A 23,177-nucleotide genomic window follows, 5' to 3' on the forward strand; every position below is an offset into this window, starting at 1 on the left:
GCGCATGCGCGGAAGGCCCCTTCCCTCCCGCTTCCCCCCTCCCCTTTCCCAGCCGCGCTCTCAATCTCGAGCTCGCTCGCTCTCCCTCTCCCCGGGCTGTGGAAAGGATCCCACTTCCGGTGGGGTGTCATGGCGGCGTCTCGGACTGTGATGGCTGAGGGGAGACGGCGCTAGTGGGGAGAGCGACCAAGAGGCCCCCTCCCCTCCCCAGGTCCCCTTTCCCCTATCCCCTTCCCCCCTGTCTTCTCGCCAACGCCCCCTTCCCCTCTCCCCCTCCCGGCTCGGCGCAGAGCCCCCATCCCCACCCCCGTGGGAACGTCGGGAGCCTTGCCCTCCTCAGACCCTCGCCTCGCCTCTTCCCTCAGCTCAGCCCCCGCTCCCTGCTTGCTTCCCGGCCCTGGGCGCCGGCCGACCGGTCCCTCCGCCGTTCCCCCCCGGCCGCGGGGAGGACATGGCCGCGCACAGGCCGGTGGAATGGGTCCAGGCCGTGGTCAGCCGCTTCGACGAGCAGGTAACGGGCCGGCGGCGGGCGGTGGGAGCGGGGTGGGGTGGGGGTGGGGCGCGGTGGGTGAGGGGAGGAGGAGGAGGGGGGGGAGCGGCCTCCCTCGAGGCGGCCCCGGGGCTCCGGAGGCTCGGGGAGGCCAGGAGGGGAGGATCCGTCAGGGGCGGCCGAGCAGGGGGGAGGTGCGGGGCCGGAGGGGACGGCGGCGAGCTGGGGCTCCGCGCTTCCCTCCGAAATCGGGGGGTGGGGTGGGGTGGGGTGGGGGGGTGGGGCCTCTCCCCTGACCTGTCCTCTCCACCCTCCATCCCTTTTATCCCAGCTCTTCCGCTCGCTAATGGGGGGGGGGGGGGAACGAGCGGGGGGGGGGGGTTGAAGGACCTGGGGGCGCTCTCCGGGGTGCTCCATCTGGATTTAATCATTCTATCTTTCTCTCACCCCCCCTCCTTCTTTTTTATGAACGGAGGTGGGCAATCTTTAGGGGCTCCTTACATTTCTTCTCTTCTATCCTCCTAGCTGGGGTGAGTAACTCGGAGGGAAACCCTAAGGCCCGTCTCGTGTACCCCCCCCAGGAGTAGAATGTTAACGCCCCCGCCCCTCCCCCTCCCAGTGTCTTTAGCTTCCCTCTTGAAGGGGGAAGAGAAGAAAGCAGGGTTGTCCGACTTTCTGCTCCAAGGTCTCCAGTCTGCTCCAAGAGCTCTAAGTGCACCGTGTACATCTCTATTGCTCCACACCGGGAGTCCCTTCAGACCCTTAATTTTCATTGCTGTTTGCTGAGGAAATAGGGTTCTGAGACATCCCCCTCCTCCTATTTTTTTTTTTTTTTCTTTTTCCCTCCCTGGTAATTTGCAACCTCCTTCTTCCTTTCTTACCAGGTCTGAGGATGTGAATATTGCTTTCTTGAGTGAGAATCTCAGGGCAAAGGATGTAAGGAAAGTTGAGGGAGCAGACAGCTGGGATGTGGTCTTGGAGCTGACAGTTTGGCTAGTGGTTTGTTGTGTTTGACTCTCTCTTCTTCTGACCAGAGGACTTTCATTGCAAATATTTGTGATGGAGGAAAAAGTTTCATGGCTTAGGGACTTGATCTTTTATCCCCTGTGTTTCACACACTGAATCCCGGGGCTGATGGAGATGAATGCATTGAATGCGCATGTAGCTTTTTTGTCAGTGAGAATTAGTTTAACTTTGCTGCGCTGCTGTAGATAGTTGGGGCTGGTTTAAAGGGATTTCTTTCGTTCGTTCGTTCTCTATCTCCCTCCCCCCCTCTCCTTCCTTCCCTCCCACCCTCTTTCCCTCTCTCCTCCCCCCCCTTTTTTGCAGTTCTTTCACGGGCTTTCTGTGATGAATTGTTTAGGATTAAGTCAGTCTCTTTTTTTGTTTACTGAGTATAGCTTAAAACTGATTATGGGAGCTGAAAGATGGGAAGAGTTTCTTTTATTTGGTCCCTATTCCTTACAGGACTCTTAGTCTTTTTGACCTGCCTGGAAGATAATTTGGGAATAGGCAAAGGGTCGAAAAGAAGCTACATAGTATTACAAACTGTCAAGAGATTTAAGGGAGATAGTTCATTCACCTTTTTGCTTCTAGACCAAAAGACATCTGAATCAACTACTGCTAATCCATCTGATGAATTAAAATATTACTGTATAAAACAGACTGTGCTATTGATAGAACATTAGATTTAAAACTTGATAAAATATTTCTCTGCATAATGGTTAAAAGATTTTAAAAGGCACACTAGAGAACTCCAAAACCGAACTGCATAGCATAATCTAAATGAAAGATTTAGAAAGATTAAGATGTTCCCAGGATTTTTTTTGTTTGCTTGTCAGTTGTAGGGCTTGCACTCTGGCCTGGTCTCTAAACTCTTCAGTTCAAGGCGAGCTTTCTACCACTTGAGCCACAGTGACATTACTGGTTTTCTGGTGGTTAATTGGAGATAAAAGTCTCATGGACTTTCCTGCCTGGGCTGGCTTTGAACTGTAATCCTCAGAGCTCATCCTCCTGAGTAGTTAGGATTACAGGTGTGAGCCACCAGCAGCTGGCTGATGTTCCCAGTTTTTAAAAATTAAAAAAAATTTGAGGGCTGGGAAGGTGGCTCAGTGATAGAGTGCTTGCCTTGCATGCATGAGGCCGTGGGTTCCATTCCTCAGCACCACCTAAGCAGAAAAAGCCAGAAGTGGCACTGTGGCTCAAGTGGTAGAGTGCTAGCCTTGAGCTGAAGAGCTGAGGGCGCTACCAACCCCAAAAAAAAAAAAAAATTGAAATTAAAGTTTTTCTTTTTAGCTGTTGATCTCTAGGCTTATTTGTCATAAAAGAAAAAGATAGTTCTCTAAATTTCAAATGAGGGATGAGTTTGATTATAGAGCCAGGGATAGAAGGATATTATACTTGGACACTTCAGTATGTGCTGGTACTGAAGCTTGGACTGAGGACCCGGGCTCTGTCCCTTAGTTTTTTTTCACCCATGCTGGTATTCTACCACTTGAACCATAGCTCTGCTTTTGTCTTTTTGGTGATTAAGTGGAGATAAGAATCTGATGGCCTTTCCTGTTTGGTATGAGTTCAAGCTGCCATCCTCAGATCTTAGCCTCTCGAGTAGCTAGGATTACAGGCATGAGTCACCAGCAGCCAGCTAGACCTTAGGCGTTTTTGTTTGACATATGTATTCTATCAAACTCACCCCCTACCATCTGCTAAAAGTTAAAGGTGTAAGTTTTGAAAATGCCATTTCTTTTGTATTTCTTGTGTTATAATTGAGAGAAAGATACATAGACAAATTATTCCTCCCTTTTTTTCTCATAAAGTTCATTGACTTTAGAGATGTAAAATATAGGCTCTTCAAAGTTTAATATGAGATATTAGAAATATTATGTATTAATTTATTTGTATTAATTTATTAACAAAAATAATACATCTTCAGGTTGGAGATGTCTCATATTAGTATTTATCCTGTCCTGGGGCTTGAACTCAGGGTCTGGGGAAGCTATCCCTGAGCTGCTTTTGTTCAAGGCTAGCCACTTGAACCATAGCTCCACTTCTGCCTTTTTTGGTATCTCAGCGCCTGGCTGAGATGTCTCTTTTTAATAAACTGAGACACAAAGAGGTTAAGTGACAGAATAGACCTAATAACAAGAGCCTCAGTATGAAAAGTATTGAGTGCTGGAAAGTCAGGGGAATGGTATTTCTAAGTATCCCATAGACTTTGTTTGAATAATACATTCTGTGGTTAGGAGAATTTTTTTTTTTTTTTTTGTCGGTCGTGGGGCTTGAACTCTGGGCTTGGGCACTGTCCCTGCGCTCTTCAGCTCAAGGCAAGCGCACTATCGCTTGAGCCACAGCGCCACTTTCGGTTCTCTAGTGGTTTATTGGAGATAAGAGTCTCACGGACTTTCCTGCCTGGGCTGGCTTTGAACTGAGATCCTCAGATGTCAGCTTCCTGAGTAGCCAGGATTACAGGTGTGAGCCACCAACGCCTGGCTTTTTTTTTTTTTTTTGGTGCCAGTCTTAGGGCTTGAACTCAGAGCCTGGGTGCTGGTCCTGAGCTTTTTTTGCTCACTTCTGGCTTTTTTGGTGGTTAATTGGAGATAAGAGTTTCACAGACTTTCCTGCCTGAGCTGGATCTTGGCCTCCTGAGTAATTAAGGTTATAGGTGTGAGCTACTTGCACCTGGCTAGGTTGCCATTTTTTTTTAAATTAGGGGTAAGAAAACTACATATACTGAGAGAGATTTGTATAAGAATCTTCATTATTTAATGACTTTTTTTTTTTTTTCTGGTCTTGGGGCTTGCACTTAGGGCCTGGACACTGCCCCTGAGCTTTTTTTATGCTAAGTCTAGCACTGTACTTGAGCCACAGCACCACTTCCAGTATTTTCTGAGTAATTTATTGGAGATCAGAGTTGCACGGACTTTCCTGCTTGGGCTTGGCTGTGAACTGTGATCCTCGGATCTCAGCCTCCTGAGTAGCTAGGATTATAGGCATGAGCCATCAGCACCAGACTATTTAATGATATTTGTTTATTTATTTATTTATTTTTGGGTCCAGTTGTGGGGCCTGAACTCTGGGCCTGGGCGCTGTCCCTCAGCTCTTCAGCTCAAGGCTAGCGCTCTACCACTTGAGCCACAGCGCCACTTCCCGCGTTTTTCTTTTTGCTTATGTGGTGCTGAGGAATTGAACCCAGGGCCTCAGGCATGCAAGGCAAGCGCTCTACCACTGAGTCACCTTCCCAGCCCCTGATTTTTAATTTTTTAACAAAAATTTTTGATTGCCAGTCCTGGGGCTTGGACTCAGGGCCTAGGCACTGTCCCTGAGCTGCTTTTGCTCAAGGGAAGCACCCTTACTACAAGCACAGCGCCACTTGTGACTTTTTCTGTTTATGTGGTACTGAGAACTCGAACCTAGGGCTTCATGCATGTTAGGCAAGCACTCTACCACTAAGCCACATCCTCAGCTCTATTTCATGATTTTTTTTTTTTTTTTGGGTCCGGTCGTGGGGCCTGAACTCTGGGCCTGGGCACTGTCCCTCAGCTCTTCAGCTCAAGGCTAGCGCTCTACCACTTGAGCCACAGCGCCACTTCCGGCTTTTTTCTTTTTGCTTATGTGGTGCTGAGGAATTGAACCCAGGGCCTCAGGCATGCAAGGCAAGCGCTCTACCACTGAGCCACCTTCCCAGCCCCTATTTCATGATTTTTAAATGCTTTAAACTTTTCATGTTGTCTGTTACTTGTTTCACAGAGTCCAAGGGTAGATAAGCTTCTTCTTTATTTCAGCTAAGACCATTTCAGTACCCAGGGAAATGGCAGTGTTTATAACCCAACTAATGTTTGGGTTATACTTTTTTTTTTTTTTTTGGGTCCGGTTCTGGGGCCTGAACTCTGGGCCTGAGCGCTGTCTCTCAGCTCTTCAGCTCAAGGCTAGCACTCTACCACTTGAGCCACAGCACCACTTCCGGCTTTTTTTAAAAAATTTTTTCTGCTTATGTGGTGCTGAGGAATTGAACCCAGGGTCTCATGCATTCAAGGCAAGCGCTCTACCACTGAGCCACCTTCCCAGCCCTGGGTTATACGTTTTTATTTGGTTGGTCGTGGGGCTTGAACTCTGGGCCTGGGCGCTGTTCCTCAGCTCTTCAGCTCAAGGCTAGCGCTCTACCATTTGAGCCACAGCACTACTTCCACTTTTCTGGTGGTTAATTGGAGATATAGAGTCTCACGGACTTTCTTGCCCAGGCAGGCTTTGAACTGTGATGATCCTCAGATCTCAGCCTCCTGAGTAGTTAGGGTTACAGGTATGAGCCACTAATGCCCGGCTCTTGGGTTATACTTCTTATATTTGCAATTGAAGCAGAAGTGAATTATTAGCTACTGCTGACTACAGGCATATTGAACTGTAATGGGTTTTGCAGCTGATGTATTTGACCAGTTAAAAGAGATGGTAATATTTCCACCTTGACTATTTATATATTTTTTAGTAGTACTGTACAGAGAGGTTACAGTTATATCAGTAAGGTAATGAGTACACTTCTTGTCGGGCATTGTTACCCCTCCCCTCCTTTGTTTTTCTCCCACTATCCCTTCGCTCCCCTACCTTTCTCCACCTTGACTTTTTATTTATTGATTTTTTTTTTTTTTTTTTAGTAGTACTAGGCTTTGAAACTATCAGGGCCTTGAGTTTACTAGGCTGGTGTCTACCGCTGAGCCAAGCCTCCAGCTTCCATCTTGACTTTAAGAAAATTATTTATTTTGTTTACTTTTACATTTTAAGCTTAAATCCTTGTTTCCTATTGTTGAGATAAAATTCTTGTCATCTCCTGATAATGCATTTAGGTCTAATATTGATGGCCTAGCTATTTTCGTTAACTGTTCAGAGGTAATCACCTCTTCTGTTAGGGAACTGGCAGTTGTGACACTGAACAACAGCTAGAAAGACAAGTGCATCAGTTACTTTTTCTGTTTTTATTTTGCTTGCTTTTGTGGTGCTGAATTGTAAGTTTCTGAACTGAAACTGGCCAACTTTTAGGTGTGTAGCTTTAAGTTGTGGGTCAGTAGAATCTTCTTGCATGCCTCACATAGTTCCGTGTGCCTCATTTTTCCTTTAGAGCTTTATTTCTGAAAAAGAGTAAGGGAAAAATAAGATATTTCAGGTTGTCTGAAAAAAAGAAAGTTGCCCTGAAATGATGTGTAAAAATGTTTATTTTGCTAGGCTCTCATGCCTATAGTCCTAGCTACTCACGCTGAAATGTGAGGATCACAGTTCAAAGCTAGCCCTGGAAGGAAAGTCTGGGAGATTCTTATTGCTACTTAGCCGCCAAAAAGCCAGAATTGGAGATGTGGTTTAAGTGGTAGAGAATTAGCCTTGAGCCCAGGCCCTTAGTTTGAACCCCAGGACTGGTACACACATACACAAAAATTTATTTAAAGCACTGTTTTCCATATTTAGTTAAGTGAACCTATATATATATATATATATATATATATATATACGTATATATATATATACATATATATATACGTATATATATATGTATATATATATATATACACATACTTTTTTTAATTAAAAAATTATTTTTGGGGGGGTTAGTTGTGGGGTAAAAGCCAAAACATTTTTTTGGTGCTGGTACTGGGCTGGAACTCTGGGCTTGGACTCTGTCTCTGAGCTTGTTTTGCTGAAGGCTAGTAGTGTTCTACTTCTCGAGCCACCGTGCTGCTTCCAGCTTTTTCTGAGTAGTTAATTGGAGATTAGAGTCTCCTGGAAGCCTGCTTGGGCTGGCTTCGAACCACAATCCTCAGATCTCAGCCTTTTGAGTAGTTAGGATTACAGGTGTTCTGGGAAGGGATGGGAAGGGGAAACAAAGGAGGAGGCAACAATGCTTGATAAGAAATGTACTGGTTATCTTGCCAATGTAATTGTAACCCCTCTGTACAGTATTTTCACAATTAAAAAAAAAAGGATTACAGGAGTGAGCCACTGATGCCTGGCTTGCCAAAACATTTTTGTTGAGATTTTTAAATAATAGAATAAATTAATTAAGTAGAATGTCCTTTGAATACGTGTTGTAAAGTTCACAGTATAAAAATGATTGGCAAGTGTCTGTGATGTTACAAACCACATGCTAATTGGCTGGATAGATTTGTAAAAGTTTGACGCTATTTTGGATTTTAAAAATCTGCCCTCCTGCCTGGCTCATGCCTGTAATGTTAGCTGCTCAGGAGGCTGAGATCTGAGGATTGTTCAAAGCCAGTCCAGGCAGGGAAGTTTGAGAGACTCTTATCTTCAATAAATCACCAGAAAACTGGAAATGGTGCTGTGCTCAAGTATTATAGTCCTAGCCTTAAGCTGAAGAGCGAAGGGACAACCCCCAGGCCCAGAGTTCAAGCCCCAAGACTCCCCTCCCAAAATATCAACCCCCCCCCCAAAAAAAAAAAAAAAAAACTACCCTACTTGTATGTGGTCTCCAGTTTAATAAAATGAAAATGATTAGTATTCTAAGTGAGGGATTTATTATTATTATTATTATTATATTTTTGCCAGTCCTGGAGCTTGAACTCAGGGCCTGGGCACTGTCCTTGAGCTTCTTTTGCTCAAGGCTAGCACTCTGCCACTTGAGCCACAGTGCTATTTCTGGCTTTTCTGTTTATGTGGTGCTGAGGAATGGAACCCAGGGCTTCATGCATGCTAGGCAAGCTCTCTACCACTAAGCCACATTCCCAGCCTGAGGGATATATTATTATGGGTGAAAAATAATGCTTATTCTTTATCCTGGAATTAATTTTTTACATGTGTGTGTATTTTTGCATGCGCGTGTGCACACATGTGCCTGTTTTCTGGTATTGGGCCTCAAATTAAGGGCCTGGGCGCTGTCTCTGAGCTTTTGTGCTCAAAGCTAATGCTCTACCACTTGAGTTACACCTCCACTTCAGGCTTTTTTTGGTGGTTAATTGGAGACAAGTCTGGGCTTACCTGCCTGGGCTGGTTTTGAACCACCGTCCTCAAAACTTAGCCTTCTGAGTAGCTAGGATTACAGGAGTGAGCTAGTAGTGCTCAGCTTGGAATTGATCTATTTTTTTTTTTAAATCAGTCTTGGGGCTTGAACTCTGGGCTTGGGTGCTGTCCCTCAGCTCTTCAGGTCAAGGCTATAGAGCTCTACCAATTAAGCCACATGCCACTTCCCGGTATTCTGGTGGTTTATTGGAGATTAAGAGTCTCACAGGCTTTCCTGCCCGGGCTGCCTTTGAACCTCGATCCTCAGATCTCAGCCTCCTGAGTAGCTAGGATTACAAGTGTGAACCACCAGTGCCCAACTTGGAATTGATCTTTTAAAAGTAATCTTTCACCTGGTCCTCAATAGTTTTCCATACTCCCCCACTTCTCCTACCTTATCTAGGATCTAGTCTTTGTGTGGGCTTCTTCCTTTTTACCTTCAAACTTACTTAGATTTCCTTTCTGGTAGAAATCAAACATTTACTTGTTCTTTTTTTTTTGGTTGGTCGTGGGGCTTGAACTCTGGGCCTGCTGCTGTCCCTGAGCTCTACAGCTCAAGGCTAGGGCTCTGCCACTTGAGCCACAGTGCCACTTCTGGTTTTCTGGTGGTTAATTGGAGATAAGAGTCTCATGGACTTTCCTGCCTGGGCTGGCTTTGAACCTTGATCCTCAGATCTCAGCCTCCTGAATAGCTAGGATTTATAGGTATGAGCCACTGGTGACCGGCAACCCATTTTTTTTTTTTTTTTTGGTCAGTCATGGGGCTTGAACGCTGGGCCTAGGTTCTGTCCCTCAGCTCTTCAGTTCAAGGCCAGTGCTCTACCACTTGAGCCACAGTAACACCTCTGGTTTTCTGGTGGTTAATTGGGAGATAAGAATCTCATGGACTTTCCTGCCCAGGCTGGCTTAGTTTTTACATTCTCTTTTCTGGCTTCTTTCTTGAAAATGACTCCTCCTGTTAAAACACAGTGGTCTTTGCTCAATTATAATGTCACTGTGACATTCACCTATCCCTAGAAACCAGTTTCTGCCAGTTCTAAAGCACAATACTGATCCTTATATATTGATATTCCCAGTCCTTGAATAGCTGTGTTTTCTTTGTCATACCATGTTTGCTTATCACTGAACTAGGGTTTCCAAACAGGGGTTTGAGTTTTGTCTTGATGTTCATGGTCTCTGTTCTTAGGCCAGCCATTAGCTCTCTTGCAAGTCTTAGATTTTCTTATCAGTTGAAAAATAATTGACTTGAAAGTCTTTAAAGTTCTTTCAAGTTGAAATATCAATGACTTTAATACGTTAACAGCATCACTCTGACCTGACAGTCTATTGGGAGCTGAACTCACTTAATTTACCAAACTATTTGCCATTATACCTTGGAAGCACCTATTTTCCAGGCAGGTTGGCATTGTCTCTTCTGTATTTATTGTGTTTATTTCTGTTTTTCCACCTTTGTTTATGTGGGAACCTGTCTGAATGCTTTCTTTTTTTTTGTCGGTCGTGGGGCCTGAACTCTGGGCCTGGGTGCTGTCCCTCAGCTCTTCAGCTCAATCAAGGATAGCGCTCTACCACTAGAGCCACAACGCCACTTCCGGCTTTTTTCTTTTTGCTCATGTGGTGCTGAGGAATTGAACCCAGGGCCTCATGCATGCAAGGCAAGCACTCTACCACTGAGCCACCTTCCCAGCCCCTAATTCTTACTTTTCTAATTTCTTTTTTTTTTGTTGTTGTTGTTGGTTGTGGGGCTTGAACTCTGGGCCTGGGCGCTGTCCTCAGCTCTTCAGCTCAAGGCTAGCATACTACCACTTGAGCCACAGCACTGCTTCAGGTTTTTCTGGTGGTTTTTTGGAGATAAGAGTCTCATGGATGTTGCTACCCGGGCTGGCTTTGAACAAATCCTTGGATCTCAGATCCTGAGTAGCTAGGATTACAGGTGTGAGCCACCCATGCCAGGCTCTGTCCAACCTCAAATATCTAGCTAGTTAATTTTTTCCATGAATTTTTTTTTTCCTGTCCTGGGGTTTGAACTCAGGGCCTGGGTGCTGTTGTTCAGCTTCCTTTTGCTCAAGGCTTGTACTCTACCACTAGAGTAGCCGCAGTACCACTTTTGGCTTTTTCTGTTTATGTGGTACTGAGGAATCGAACCAGGGCTTCATGCATGCTTGGCAAGCACTCTACCACTAAGCCACATTCCCAGCCCTCTATGAAGTCTTTTTAAACTGAATACTACTTCTTGTCCTTGTCACCTGGAATTTTACAGAGCTACACCACATGAGAGGTTGCTCCCCTTAAGAGAGTTGGTTGAAAACAGCTTAGTTTTTTTTTTCTTATCCCTGTTTGAATTCTCATAGTAACCTCAGTGCTAGACCAAGTTGTGAGCATGTACAGTATATAACTGAGGGAATGGTTTTTATATGATTACTGTTTGAAGGGTAGACTCACTTTTTTTTTTTGTTGGTTGTGGGGCTTGAACTCTGTGTTTAGGTGCTGTCCCTGAGCTCTTCAGCTCAAAGCTAGTGCTCTACTACTTAAGCCACAATGCCACTTCCAGTTTTCTGGTAGTTAATTGATGTTCATGCCCGGGCTGGCTTTGAACTGTGATCCTCAGATCTCAGCCTCCTGAGTAGCTAGGATTACAGACATGTGCTACCAGGACCTAGCCTCACTTTGTTTTATATATAAAAAGTTGCAATTTTAAATCAATATTTGTGGTAGTCTAGGTATTGTATATAGGTATATGTTATGAATAGGTGAAAAATAAGTAGGGCTTAAAGGAGATACTTAGATACATTTGTATTTGTTTTCATAGAGCAAATTGATTGCCCATGTAATTGTAACCCTTCTGTACAGTATTTTCACAATTAAAAAAAATTGCCAGAAAAAATATTCTTTGAATCAGGATTCAGATTGGATTAACTATCCTTTTGTGATCTTAGTTTTGTCACTTATGGTTAATGATATATCTATATATGAGGAAAATTTTGCTATCCAGTTGGAAAATGTAAGCAGTTTGAAAAGCCTAAGGTTATTCAGATAAAAGAATTATACATTTTCTTTTCAAATTATTATTGTGTTTTTACTAAATAAAAGAGAGCAATTAATCTCTAAATAGTCCCTTGTATGTACCTTAGTTAATATAGTATACCTATTTTTAACTTTCCCTGCCCTCCCTTCTTTCTTTCTTTTTTTTTTTTTTTTGGTCAGGTCATGGGGCCTGAACTCTGGGCCTGGGCACTGTCCCTCAGCTCTTCAGCTCAATGCTAGCACTCTACCACTTGAGCCACAGCACCACTTCCGGCTTTTTTTCTTTTATGTGGTGCTGGGGAATCGAACCCAGGGCCTCAGGCATGCAAGGCAAGCGCTCTACCACTGAGCCACCTTCCCAGCCCGCCTCCCTTCTTTCCTCCCTCCCTCCCTTCTTCCCTCCCTTCTTCCCTCCCTTCTTCCCTCCCTCCCTCCCTCCCTCCCTCCCTCCCTCCCTCCCTCCCTTCCTTCCTTCCTTCCTTCCTTCCTTCCTTCCTTCCTTCCGTCCTTTTTTTTTTTTTGTGTGTGTGTGTATCGGTTGTGGGGCCTGAACTCTGAGCCTGGGTGCTGTTCCTTAACAATTCAGCTCAAGGCTAGTGCTCTACCACTTGAGCCACAGCGCCACTTCCTGCTTTTTCTGCTTATGTGGGGCTGAGGAATTGAACCCAGGGCCTCATGCATGCAAGGCAAGCACTCTACCACTAAGCCACCTTCCCAGCCCCTTCCTTCCTTTCTATTTGCCTTATTTTATTTTTTTGTCAGTTGTGGGGCTTGACTCTGGGCTTAGGCTCTGTCTCTGGGCTCTTCAGCTCAAGGCTCTACTGCTTGAGCCACAGAGGCACTTCCAGTTTTCTGAGTGGTTTATTGGAGATAAGAGTCTCCTGGACTTTCCTGCCCAGGCTGGCTTTGAACCTCGATCCTCAGATCTCAGCCTCTTGAGTAGCTAGGATTATAGGTGTGAGCCACCGATCCTCAGATCTCAGCCTCCTGAGTAGCTAGGATTATAGGTGTGAGCCACCGGCACCTGCCAGTCCTGGGGCTTGAATTCAGGGCATAGGCACTTACTGTCCCTGAGCTTCTTTTGCCCAAGGCTAACATTCTATCACTTGAGCCACAGTGCCACTTCTGGCTTTTTCTGTTTATTTGGTACTGAGGAATCGAATCCAGAGCTTAACATTCATGCTAGGCAAGCACTCTACCACTAGGCCATATTCCCAGTCCCTCTCCATAGTTGACCTGTTTTCCTGCTTTATTAGTTTATGGCTTAAAAATAATACAGCATTTCAAGTTTAGAAAGTACAATAAAATATCTTAAGGTTGGGCTGGGAATATGGCTTAGTGGTAGAGTGCTTGCCTAGCATGTATGAAGCTTCAGGTTTTATTCTATAGTACCACATAAACAGAAAAAGCGAGAAGTGGCTCCATGGCTCAAGTGGTAGAGTGCTAGACTTGAACATTAAAAGCTCAGGGACAGTGTCCAGGCCCTGAATTCAAGTCCCAGTTTAAAAAGAATTATTATATGAATTGCGACAGCATTTGACCAGTTGCATTTTATTTTAAAATTCTATTGTTTTACACCTGTTACTTTCTTGGTAGTCCTAGGGTTTGAACTCAGGGCATTGAGTTTGCTAGGCAACTACTACTTATGTCATTCCTCCCTCACTTCCCTCGTGTGTGTGTGTGTGTGTGTGTGTGTGTGTGTGTGTGTTATGTCATTCCTCCCTCACTTCCCTCGTGTGTGTGTGTGTGTGTGTGTGTGTGTGTGTGTGTGTGTGTGTGTGTGTTGATATTGGACCTTGAACTCTATCTCTAGTTTCATGTTTCAGTCTCCAGCTGGCATTCTGTTACTTTAGTCACACCTCCAGTTCAGGCTTTTTGCTGGTTAATTGGAGATAAGTATCTTTGATTCTGAGAGCTGCCTAGCTGCCTAACTCCTTGGCTTTTTGGCCAGTAAGGAATTAGAGATTTTTAAATCTTTTTTTTTTTTTTTGTAAGCCTGGTTTTCTGGTGGTTTATTAGAGAAAAGAGTTTCACGGACTTTCCTCTTGGCTGGCTTTGAACCGTAATCCTCAGATCTCAGCCACCTGAGTAGCTAAGGACTACAGGCACGAGCCACTGGTGCTTGGCTCCATTCTTAAAGGTTTTTGACAAAGTATGCTTTATCGAACCCAGGGCTTCATGCATGCTAGAGAACTTAAATGAAAATTCACTGATATTGGAGCAAGTTATAATGTTGTATTTTTGCATTTCTGTTCTTTAGATCACTGCAGAGTGTCAGGGGCATTTTGGTTTTAACTTTCAAATTTGATGTTCCAGAGTTCTATACAAGCTATATTGTTCCATTATAATATATCTTTAAAAGACTTGTGGTGCAAATGTAATTGTTAAGCTTGGGACTGTTTTTTCATTGGGATTGTGTGTGTGTGTATGTGTGTGTGTGTGTATGTATGTGTGTATAAGATAATAGACAGGGAGGTATTAGGAAGAGAATGTTCTAATAGAAGTGGAAGGGAAGGTTTATGGTCAACTAAACTGTTAAAAGGGTTAGAATCAATACTAGGGTAGAATATGTGCATCTTAAGCTATTTATTTGCAGGAGATTGACTTGCATTTGTAAAAGCATTGGCTTGCTTCATTTAACATCTTTTAGAATATTCTCATTTTCTTGGGGACAAAGGTACATAGAGAATTCAAGGCCAGTCTGAGCTAATAGCAAGATCTTATATCAAAAAGCCAATGGTTGTGAATATAGCTCAGTGATGGAGTGCTTGCTAGCACATACAAGGGCTTGAGTTTGATTTCTAGCACCTGAAAAGGAAGAAGAAAAGAAACAAACCTTAAAGCTGGGTGTTGATGGTTCAGTTACTTAGGAGATGGAGGTTCTAGGCTAGCCAGATAAAAAAGTTTCTAAGACTGCCAGATGCTGGAGGCTAACACCTGTAATCCTAGCTACTCAGGAGCTTAGAGCTGAGAATCACACTTCAAAGCCAGCCTGGTTAGGAAAGTCCATGAGAGTCTTACCTCCAATTTACCACCAGAAAACCAGAAGTGGTGCCGTGACTCAAGTGGTAGAGTGCTTGCCTTGAGCTGAGGGACAGAGCCCAGGCTCAGAGTTCAAGTCCCATGACCAACCCCCCCCAAAAAAAGTTTCTGAGACCTACCTCTGTGGAAAAAACTGGGCTTGGTGTACACAGTGGTCATCCTAGCTATGGTGGAAAATGTAAATGGGATTTTGCTCCAGGCCTGCCTTTGGTAAAAAGTGAGATTCTAGCTCAAAGTTAAGCTGAGCAAAAGGATTGGGGATATTACCAAAAACAAAAATAAAAAAGTGATATGTTGAGGTTAACACTGCTTTTTTATTTTTTTTTGGTCAGTCCTTGGGCTTGAACTCAGGGCCTGAGCCACTGGCGCCCAACTCCCTGAGCTGCTTTTGCTCAAGGTTAGCACTCTATCACTTGAGCCATAGTGTCACTTCCAGCCTTTTCTGTTTATGTGGTACTGAGGAATGAACCTGAACCTTCATGCATGCTAGGCAAGCACTCTACCACAAAGCCACATTCCCAGCTTATTATTATTATTATTATTTTCTAGTGTTAGTCCTGGGGCTTGAACTTAGGGCTTGGGTAACTATCTTGAGCTGTGCTGTACCATTTTAGGCACAAGTTTGTTTCTGAATTTCTGTTGGTTAATTAGAGATAAGTCGCATGGACTTTCCTATTTGAACTGTGATCCTCAGATCTCAGCCTCCTGAGTTGCTAGGATTATAGGCCTGAACTACCGGTGTTCAGCCCAACACAGTTTTTGATATTCATCTATTTACCTATACAGTAAACCCTATATACTTTTCTTTTTTTTTGTGGTCAGTCGTGGGGCTGAACTCTGGGCCTGGGCTTTGTCCCTCAATTCTTCAGCTCAATGCTATCATTGAGTTCAAGACCCAGTAGTACTGACAAAAAAATAAAATAAATGGAGCTGTGGCTCAAGTGGTTGAGCACCAGCCTTGAGCAAAAAAAAACAAAACAAAACTGAAAGGACAGAGGCCAGGCCCTGAGTTCAAGACCAGTACCAAAAAGAAAAAAAAAAGAAAAAGAAAAAAAATCATTTAAGTCTATAGAAGGAAAGATTTAAATATATGGAAATGCTGTCAGTACACTCAGAGAAGTTAGGAAGAACACATTGCAGACTAGCAACAGGAAAATCCTGCTCCAATTTTCCAGACACAGGGGTGATTTCAGTGCTGTGGATTGATTTATGTCAACATCCTGATAATTTTTTTTTTTTTAAATCAGTTGTGGGGCTTTGAACTCTGGGTCTGGGCGCTGTCCCTCAGCTCTTCAGCTCTACCACTTGAGCCACAGCGCCACTCCTGGCTTTCTAGAGGTTTATTGGAGATAAGAGTCTCAGGGACTTTCCTACCCAGGCGCTGGCTTTGAACCTCGATCCACAGATCTCAACCTCCTTAGTAGCTAGGATTACAGGTGTGAGCCACGAGCACCCGGCTTGTCAACCTCTGGATAATTCTAAGACTATTATACAGGATAACAACATTTACTACTTATAATAAAATCTTACCTGTGTAAAGCAGTTTTGCTTTTGAATTTGGAGTTTATAAAAATACCTTCATACATAGTACCTCATATCTTCTATTCTGAGTCCTGTGGGGAAAAAAGGGGCAGATACGTCTACTACCTGCATACTGTTCAACATAGTAGGAATTTAGGGCTTGAAAAGTTTCACTTTTCCATATTATAACCCACTCAGTAGAAAATCAAGTCTTGTGATTCCTAATTGACTTTTGTTTTTATGTCATACAGCTCTTAAAGTCAGCATGAATTAAGACTAAATGATGCTGAAATGATACATGGGATTACCTCAACATAATGGAGAGGAGATATAGCAAGCAGGCAATGGATAAGAATACAGATGAAATAAGACCAGGCAGAAGCCAGGTAACAGAAACAGGTTTATAATTAATCCCCTTTATACTTTTACATTTAAATTCTAAAAGTAAGATTTAACATATACACAAACATGCTAATTTTATTTTTCTAGAGATAGGGTTTGTCTATATAACCCAAGCCCACCTTCAACGAGTGATCTTCTAATTAATATTTTTTATACAGGGCCAGCGCTGGTGGCTTACACCTGTAATCCTAACTACTCAGGAGACTGAGATCTGAGGATCATGCTTCAAAGCCAGCCTGGTTAGGAAAGTCCATGAGAGTCTTACCTCCAATTTACCACCACAAAACCAGAAGTGGCGCTGTGGTTCAAGTGATAGAGTGCTGGCCGTGAGCTGAAGAGGTGAGGGACAGAGCCCAGGCCCAGAGTTCAAGCCCCATGACTGACAAAAAAAAGAAAAGAAAAATTATCCAGATGTTGACATAAATCAATCACTGAAATCACCCTTGTATTTTGAAAATTGGAGCAGGATTTTCTTGTTGCTAGTCTGCAATGTGTTCTTCATAACTTCTCTGAGTGTGCTGACAGCATTTCCATATATTTAAATTTTTCCTTCTATAGACTTAAATGATTTTTTTTTTTTCTGTTGGTCGTGAGACCTGAACTCTGGGCCTGGGCGCTGTCCCTCAGCTCTTCAGCTCAAGGCTAGCACTCTACCACTTGAGCCACAGCACCACTTCCAACTTTTTCTGCTTATGTGGTGCTGAGGAATCAAACCCAGGGCCTCATGCATACGAGGCAAGCACTCTACCATTGAGCCACCTTCCCAGCCCCTTAAATGATTTCTTTTTCTTTTTCTTTCTTTCTTTCTTTTTTTTCCTTTTTGGCATCAGTACTGGGTCTTGAACTCAGGGCCTGGACTCTGTCCTTTCTTTTTTTTTTTTTGCTCAAAGTTGGTGCTTAACCACTTGAGCCACAGCTCCATTTATTTTTTTGTCAGTACTGGGTCTTGAACTCAGTGCCTGGGCATTGTTCCTGAGCTCTTTTGCTCAAGGCTAGTGCTCTATCACTTTGAGCCATATCTCCATTTCTGGTTTTTGTTTTTTTTTTGTCGGTTGTGGGGCTTGAACTCTGTCCCTGGGCTCTGTCCCTGCGCTCTTCAGCTCAAGGTGAGTGCTCTACCGCTTGAGCCACAGCACCACTTCCGGTTTTCTAGTGGTTTATTGGATATAAGAGTCTCACAGACTTTCCTGCCCAGGCTGGCTTTGAACCGCGATCCTCAGATCTCAGCCTCCTGAGTAGCTAGGATTACAGGCGTGAGCCACCAGCGCCCGGCCGTACTCCAGTTCTGGTTTTTGAGTGGTTAATTTTAGATAGATGTCTCAGAGGGCCTTTTCTGTGTGGGCTGGCTTTGAACCGGTATCCTCAGATCTCAACCTCCTGAGTAGCTAGAATTACAGCTGTGAGCCACTGCCACCCGCCTGCTCTTTTTTTTTTTTTTTGATGGCTAGTTGGAGATCAGAGTCTCACTACTTTGCTGCTAGAGCTAGCTTTTGCACCATGATCCTCAGATCTTTTTTTTTTTTTTTTTGGGTCCAGTCGTGGGGCCTGAACTCTGGGCCTGGGCGCTGTCCCTCAGCTCTTCAGCTCAAGGCGAGCGCTCTACCACTTGAGCCACAGCACCACTTCCGGCTTTTTTCTTTTTGCTTATGTGGTGCTGAGGAATTGAACCCAGGGCCTCAGGCATGCAAGGCAAGCGCTCTACCACTGAGCCAATTTCCCAGCCCATGATCCTCAGATCTTAACCTCCTGAGATAAAGTACTTGATGTTACCACACATTTTATCTGAATTAGTGCCTTTATCTGTATTATGCTTTATCTAAGTGTTCTGATGACTTTTAGCAGTGTTCTTTCATATTTGAAGACCATCTTATTCCATTAGAATATAAAGTTTTTTTTTTTTTTTTTTTGATCCAGTCGTGAGCCTGAACTCTGGGCCTGGGTGCTGTCCCTCAGCTCTTCAGCTCAAGGCTAGCACTCTACCACTTGAGCCACAGCTCCACTTCTGGCTTTTTTCTTTTTGCTTATGTGGTGCTGAGGAATCAAACCCAGGGCCTCAAGCATGCAAGGCAAGCGATCTACCACTGAGTCACCTTCCCAGCCCTAAAGTTTTTTTTTTTCTTTGATCATCTATTAGCTTTATACTGTGTACTCTAGAGGTTCTTGTCCTTCTCTTCCTTTCTTCCCTTTCCTTTCTGCTTCTTTTTTCGTTCTTAGTGTTAGGGATTGTACTTAGGGTCTCTTGTATGCCAGGCAAAAGTTCTATCACTGATTTATACTCCTAGACACTTACTTAATGTTTTTTTTTTCACTGTTCTGAGATTTGAATATAGGGCTTCATGCTTCTTAGGCAGGTGCTCTACAGCTTGAGCCAGGCTACCAGTTTCTTTTGTTCTGGATATTTTGTGGTGTGTGTGTGTGTGTGTGTGTGTATGTGTATGTGTATGTGTGTGTGTTTGTGTGTGTATGTATGGGGTCTTGAACTCAGCACCTGGGCAATGTCCCTGAATTTTGTATTTATGACTAGCATTCTACCATTTGAACCACAGCTCTCTTTTCAGCTTTTTGTAGTGGTTAATTGGAGAAAAGAGTTTCTTGGACTTCCTTTGCCTGGGCTGGCTTTGATCAGTTGATTTAGATCTCAGCCTCCTGAGTAGGTAGGATTATAGCTATGAGTCCATAGTGCCTGGCTGCTCTTTTTTTTTTTTTTTTTGTCAGTTGTGGGGCTTGAACTCTGGGCTTGGGCACTGTCCCTGCGCTCTTCAGCTCCACCGCTTGAGCCACAGCACCACTTTCGGTTTTCTAGTTGTTTATTGGAGATAAGAGTCTCATGGACTTTGCTGGCCCGGCTGGCTTTGAACCATGATCCTCAGATCTCAGCCTCCTGAGTAGCTAGGATTACAGGCGTGAGCCACCGGTGCCTGGCCTGGTCTGGTATTTTTAAGGTGATATGTGTGTAGGGAGGGGGTAGGGAGAGAATGGGTCTCAGTTTTTGCCTGGGTGGCCTGGATCTTGATCTTCCTATTTACACATTCCACTGTAACTGGGATAACAGAAATGCACCACACACTCAGCTTTTTCTTTTAAGATGAGATTTTCATCAATTTCTTTTTTCCTGTGCTAGCTTGGAGCCTCAGTCCTGAGTAGTTAACAGTTATGTACTACCACACTCAAGCTCTTCATTTTATCTGTCTGTCTGTCTGTCTATCTGTCTTTCTATCTATCTACAGATAGAGCACTTAAGGTTCTTGTTCAAAGTTTAGGTTTCTTGGCTCCACTAAAACATTTATGAGAGGGTTGTGAAGGTGGCTCAGTGGTAGAGCGCTTGCCTTGCATGCCTGAGGCCCTGGGTTCGATTCCTCAGCACCACATAAGCAAAAAGAAAAAAAGCCGGAAGTGGTGCTGTGGCTCAAGTGGTAGAGCACTAGCCTTGAGCTGAAGAGCTGAGGGACAGCGTCCAGGCCCAGAGTTCAGGCCCCACGATCACACCCAAAAAACAAAACAAAACAAAACAAAAAAACATTTGTGAGAGTTCTGGTAGTATGTACAGTGGATTCTCTCTCCCCCCTCCCCTTCTCTCTCCTTCTTCCCTTCCTCTCTCAGGAATTCAGGGCCTAGAGCTGTACCTTATCTTTTTTTATACATATATATATCTTATATATAATATCTGTCTGTCTATCAATCTATCTATGAAGATACAGTATCCAGGGGCCTTAACTCAAGGCCTGGATGCTTGCTGTCCCTGAGTTTTCTTTCGCTCAGGGTAGCACTCTACCATTGGAGCCACAGCTCTACTTTTGGCTTCTTTGGTATTAATTGGAGATAAGAATCTGACGGACTTGCCTGCCCAGACTGGCTTTGAACTGTGATCTTCAGATCTCAGCCTCCTGAGTAATGATGATTACAGGTATGAACCACTGGTGCTTGGCTGGTCTTACTGTATTTTAAAGGCCTTTAATAAATGTGTTAGCATTTTAACTTTAAAGCACCTAGTTATTTTGAAATTTTGATTGTTTTAAGTGTACTAGCAATGTTTCCTTCCTTACCTCCTTCCCCTCCCCTCTGTTGCCCTCTCTTCCCCTCCTTTGTGTTTGTGTGCCTGTGCACATATTGCCTCCAGTTCTGGCTTTCTGATGGTTCATTAGAGAGATGAGTCTCTCAGATTTTCTTCTGCCTGGGCTGGTTTTGAACTGCGAACCTTAGATATCAGCCTCTTTAGGGGCTAGGTTTATAGATGTGAGCCACCTGTACCTAGATTGAATATCATTTTTTCTTAAATAGATCTTGTAAGTTCTGAACTTTGTGGGAAAGAAAAGAGGAAGAACCACTGGTTGGAGGTACATTAGTTTTTTGTTTTGTTTTTGTTTTTTTTTTAGAAATTATGGGGGCTGGGAATGTAGCTTAGTGGTAGAGTGCTTGCCTAGTCTTCATAAAGCTCTGGGTTCAATTCCTTAGTACCACATAAAGAGAGTGGGGAAAAAAGCTGGAGGTGGGGCTGTGGCTCAGGTGGTAAAAGTTGTTCCTCCTCCCATTGATTCAGAGAATCAATGATTCTGAATCAATTGATAAGGGGTTATACATCAGTTGTAATTAATATTGTGAAAATAATGCTTCTCCAGAAGCAAATGGCACCCAAAATGCAAGGTAACAATGTGCTTAATTTAGATGATAAGTGAGAATTAGTGGAAGTTGGGTAGTGTTCTGGGAAAAAAAAAATGAGTGAAGCATCTGCAGTAAGAACTGAATTCTGGGGCTGGGAAGGTGGCTCAGTGGTAGAGCACTTGCCTCACATGCATGAGGCCCTGGGTTCGATTCCTCAGTACCACATAAGCAGAAAAAGCCGGAGGTGGCACTGTGGCTCCAGTGGTAGAGAGCTAGCCTTAAGCTGAAGAGCTGAGGGACAGTGCCCAGGCCCAGAGTTCAGGCCCCATGACCAGCAAAAAAAAAAAAAAAAAAAGAACTGAATTCTGTGCACACTGAGCATGTGTGGTTTTTTCCTCAATGAAGTTTTCTTGGAACCATCAACTCATGGATATCAGGGGTCTACAAAGTTTCTATGTGATCAGGAGCTATGTCTATTTTTTTTCACTGTTGTATTCCTAGGGCTTACTATAGTGCCTTACACATTAAAAACAAAGCAAGATTCCCTCTACCCCAAATGAACTGTCTATAACATCTGCAATTAATTCACTGGATGGCTCAATACACTATACAGTAAAAGTCAAGATTAGAGAACTTGTAGGCAAAGGAATAACTTATAGAAGAAAAAAGTTGGAAAAAGTGAAACAGAACCTAAGGGACTCAACACAGTTGTGAAATGTCTAACAAGAGGCATAGAAGTAGAGAGATTAATGTAGATCAAATACTTGAAGAGATAAAGGTATTTTCTGAAACTGATGAAAGATACTGACCCTTAATTCTGGCAGTTTAGGGAACTCTAAACAGGATAGATACAAAAGGAAACTATACTTGGGCATATCTCATTGAACTGTTGAAAACTGGAGACAAAGAGAAACTCCTAAAAAGAGTCAGAAAGAAAGGAGCCAATAATAAACTGATTGATGGCTGAGTTTTTTCAATACAACAGTGGAAACTAGGAAATGACAGACATTTTTAAGGAAATTTTTTTTCCAAAGGTAAAAAACACCCCAAATTGCCAAGTTAGAATTCTGTTTCTAGCAGAAATATCCTGCAAAATATGAAGGTGAAATAGGCCTGCAAAATATGAAGGTGAAACAGGCCTTTCTAAAAGCTGAGGGAATTTATAAGTAGACCTGTACTGTAAGATTATTAAATGATGTTCTTTAGGCAGAAGAAAATTTCTCAAATGGAAATAAACTGTAGGAAATGATGAACACAAGTTTCAGTGTAAAGATACAAAAATACTGCTTTTTCCTAATTTTTTCTTTTTTCTTTTTTTTTTTTTTTTTGGGTCCGGTTGTGGGGCCGGAACTCTGGGCTTGGGCGCTGTCCCTCAGCTCTTCAGCTCAAGGCTAGTGCTCTACCACTTGAGCCACAGCGCCACTTCCGGCTTTTTTCTTTTTGCTTATGTGGTGCTGAGGAATCGAACCCAGGGCCTCATGCATGCAAGGCAAGCGCTCTACCACTGAGCCACCTTCCCAGCCCTTTTCTAATTTTTTTTATTGCGATTAAGTGATTACATAAATTTTACAAATTTCACAGTATTGTGAGATGGTGATACCTAGTAAAAGTCACAAACACATTTTAACCTTCACAAGGCAAATTGTCATTATCATGGTCTATGATGTTTGTGAAGTCTATGGGCTTTGGCAATACAACTATTTCTTCCACATTGGGTGGTATGTACCTTTCTTTCCTTTTGCTTAGTGTAACCTGTTCCCTCTTTCCTTCTCATTCCCTCCCTCCCATCACTGCCCTTGAGTTGCTTAGTTTGTTTTCATCAACGTCCAGTGCAGCTGATGGGCCCCTCTGTTGTGTATTTTCCATTTCCCTCTGATTCTGTGTCCTCTTCCTAGCTTTCCTCAGATGTGTGCATAAATAAATAAATACACATACACACATACACACACACACACACACACACACACACACACACACTAGATTTCTTTTTTTTTTTTTGGGTCTGGTCGTGGGGCCTGAACTCTGGGCCTGGGCGCTGTCCCTCAGCTCTTCAGCTCAAGGCTAGCGCTCTACCACTTGAGCCATAGCGCCACTTCTGCCTTTTTTCTTT

General features: G+C 43.6%; 1 protein-coding gene across 6 annotated transcripts in view; it reads left to right on the plus strand.

Moving 5' to 3' along the window:
- Positions 1-288: 288 nt before the first annotated feature.
- Nf1 (neurofibromin 1) overlaps positions 289-23,177 on the plus strand; it is a 243,895-nt gene continuing 221,006 nt past the window's right edge. For all 6 annotated transcript variants that reach the window (XM_042691650.1, XM_042691659.1, XM_042691675.1 and 3 more), the window contains exon 1: positions 289-511. In XM_042691650.1, the coding sequence (XP_042547584.1) occupies positions 452-511 (60 nt within the window). In that variant the 5' untranslated portion in view covers positions 289-451. The remainder of the gene's footprint in view (positions 512-23,177) is intronic.

The sequence above is a fragment of the Dipodomys spectabilis genome, unplaced genomic scaffold, assembly GCF_019054845.1.
Source record: "Dipodomys spectabilis isolate Male_0828 unplaced genomic scaffold, ASM1905484v1 ptg000004l, whole genome shotgun sequence".
Lineage (NCBI taxonomy): Eukaryota > Metazoa > Chordata > Mammalia > Rodentia > Heteromyidae > Dipodomys > Dipodomys spectabilis.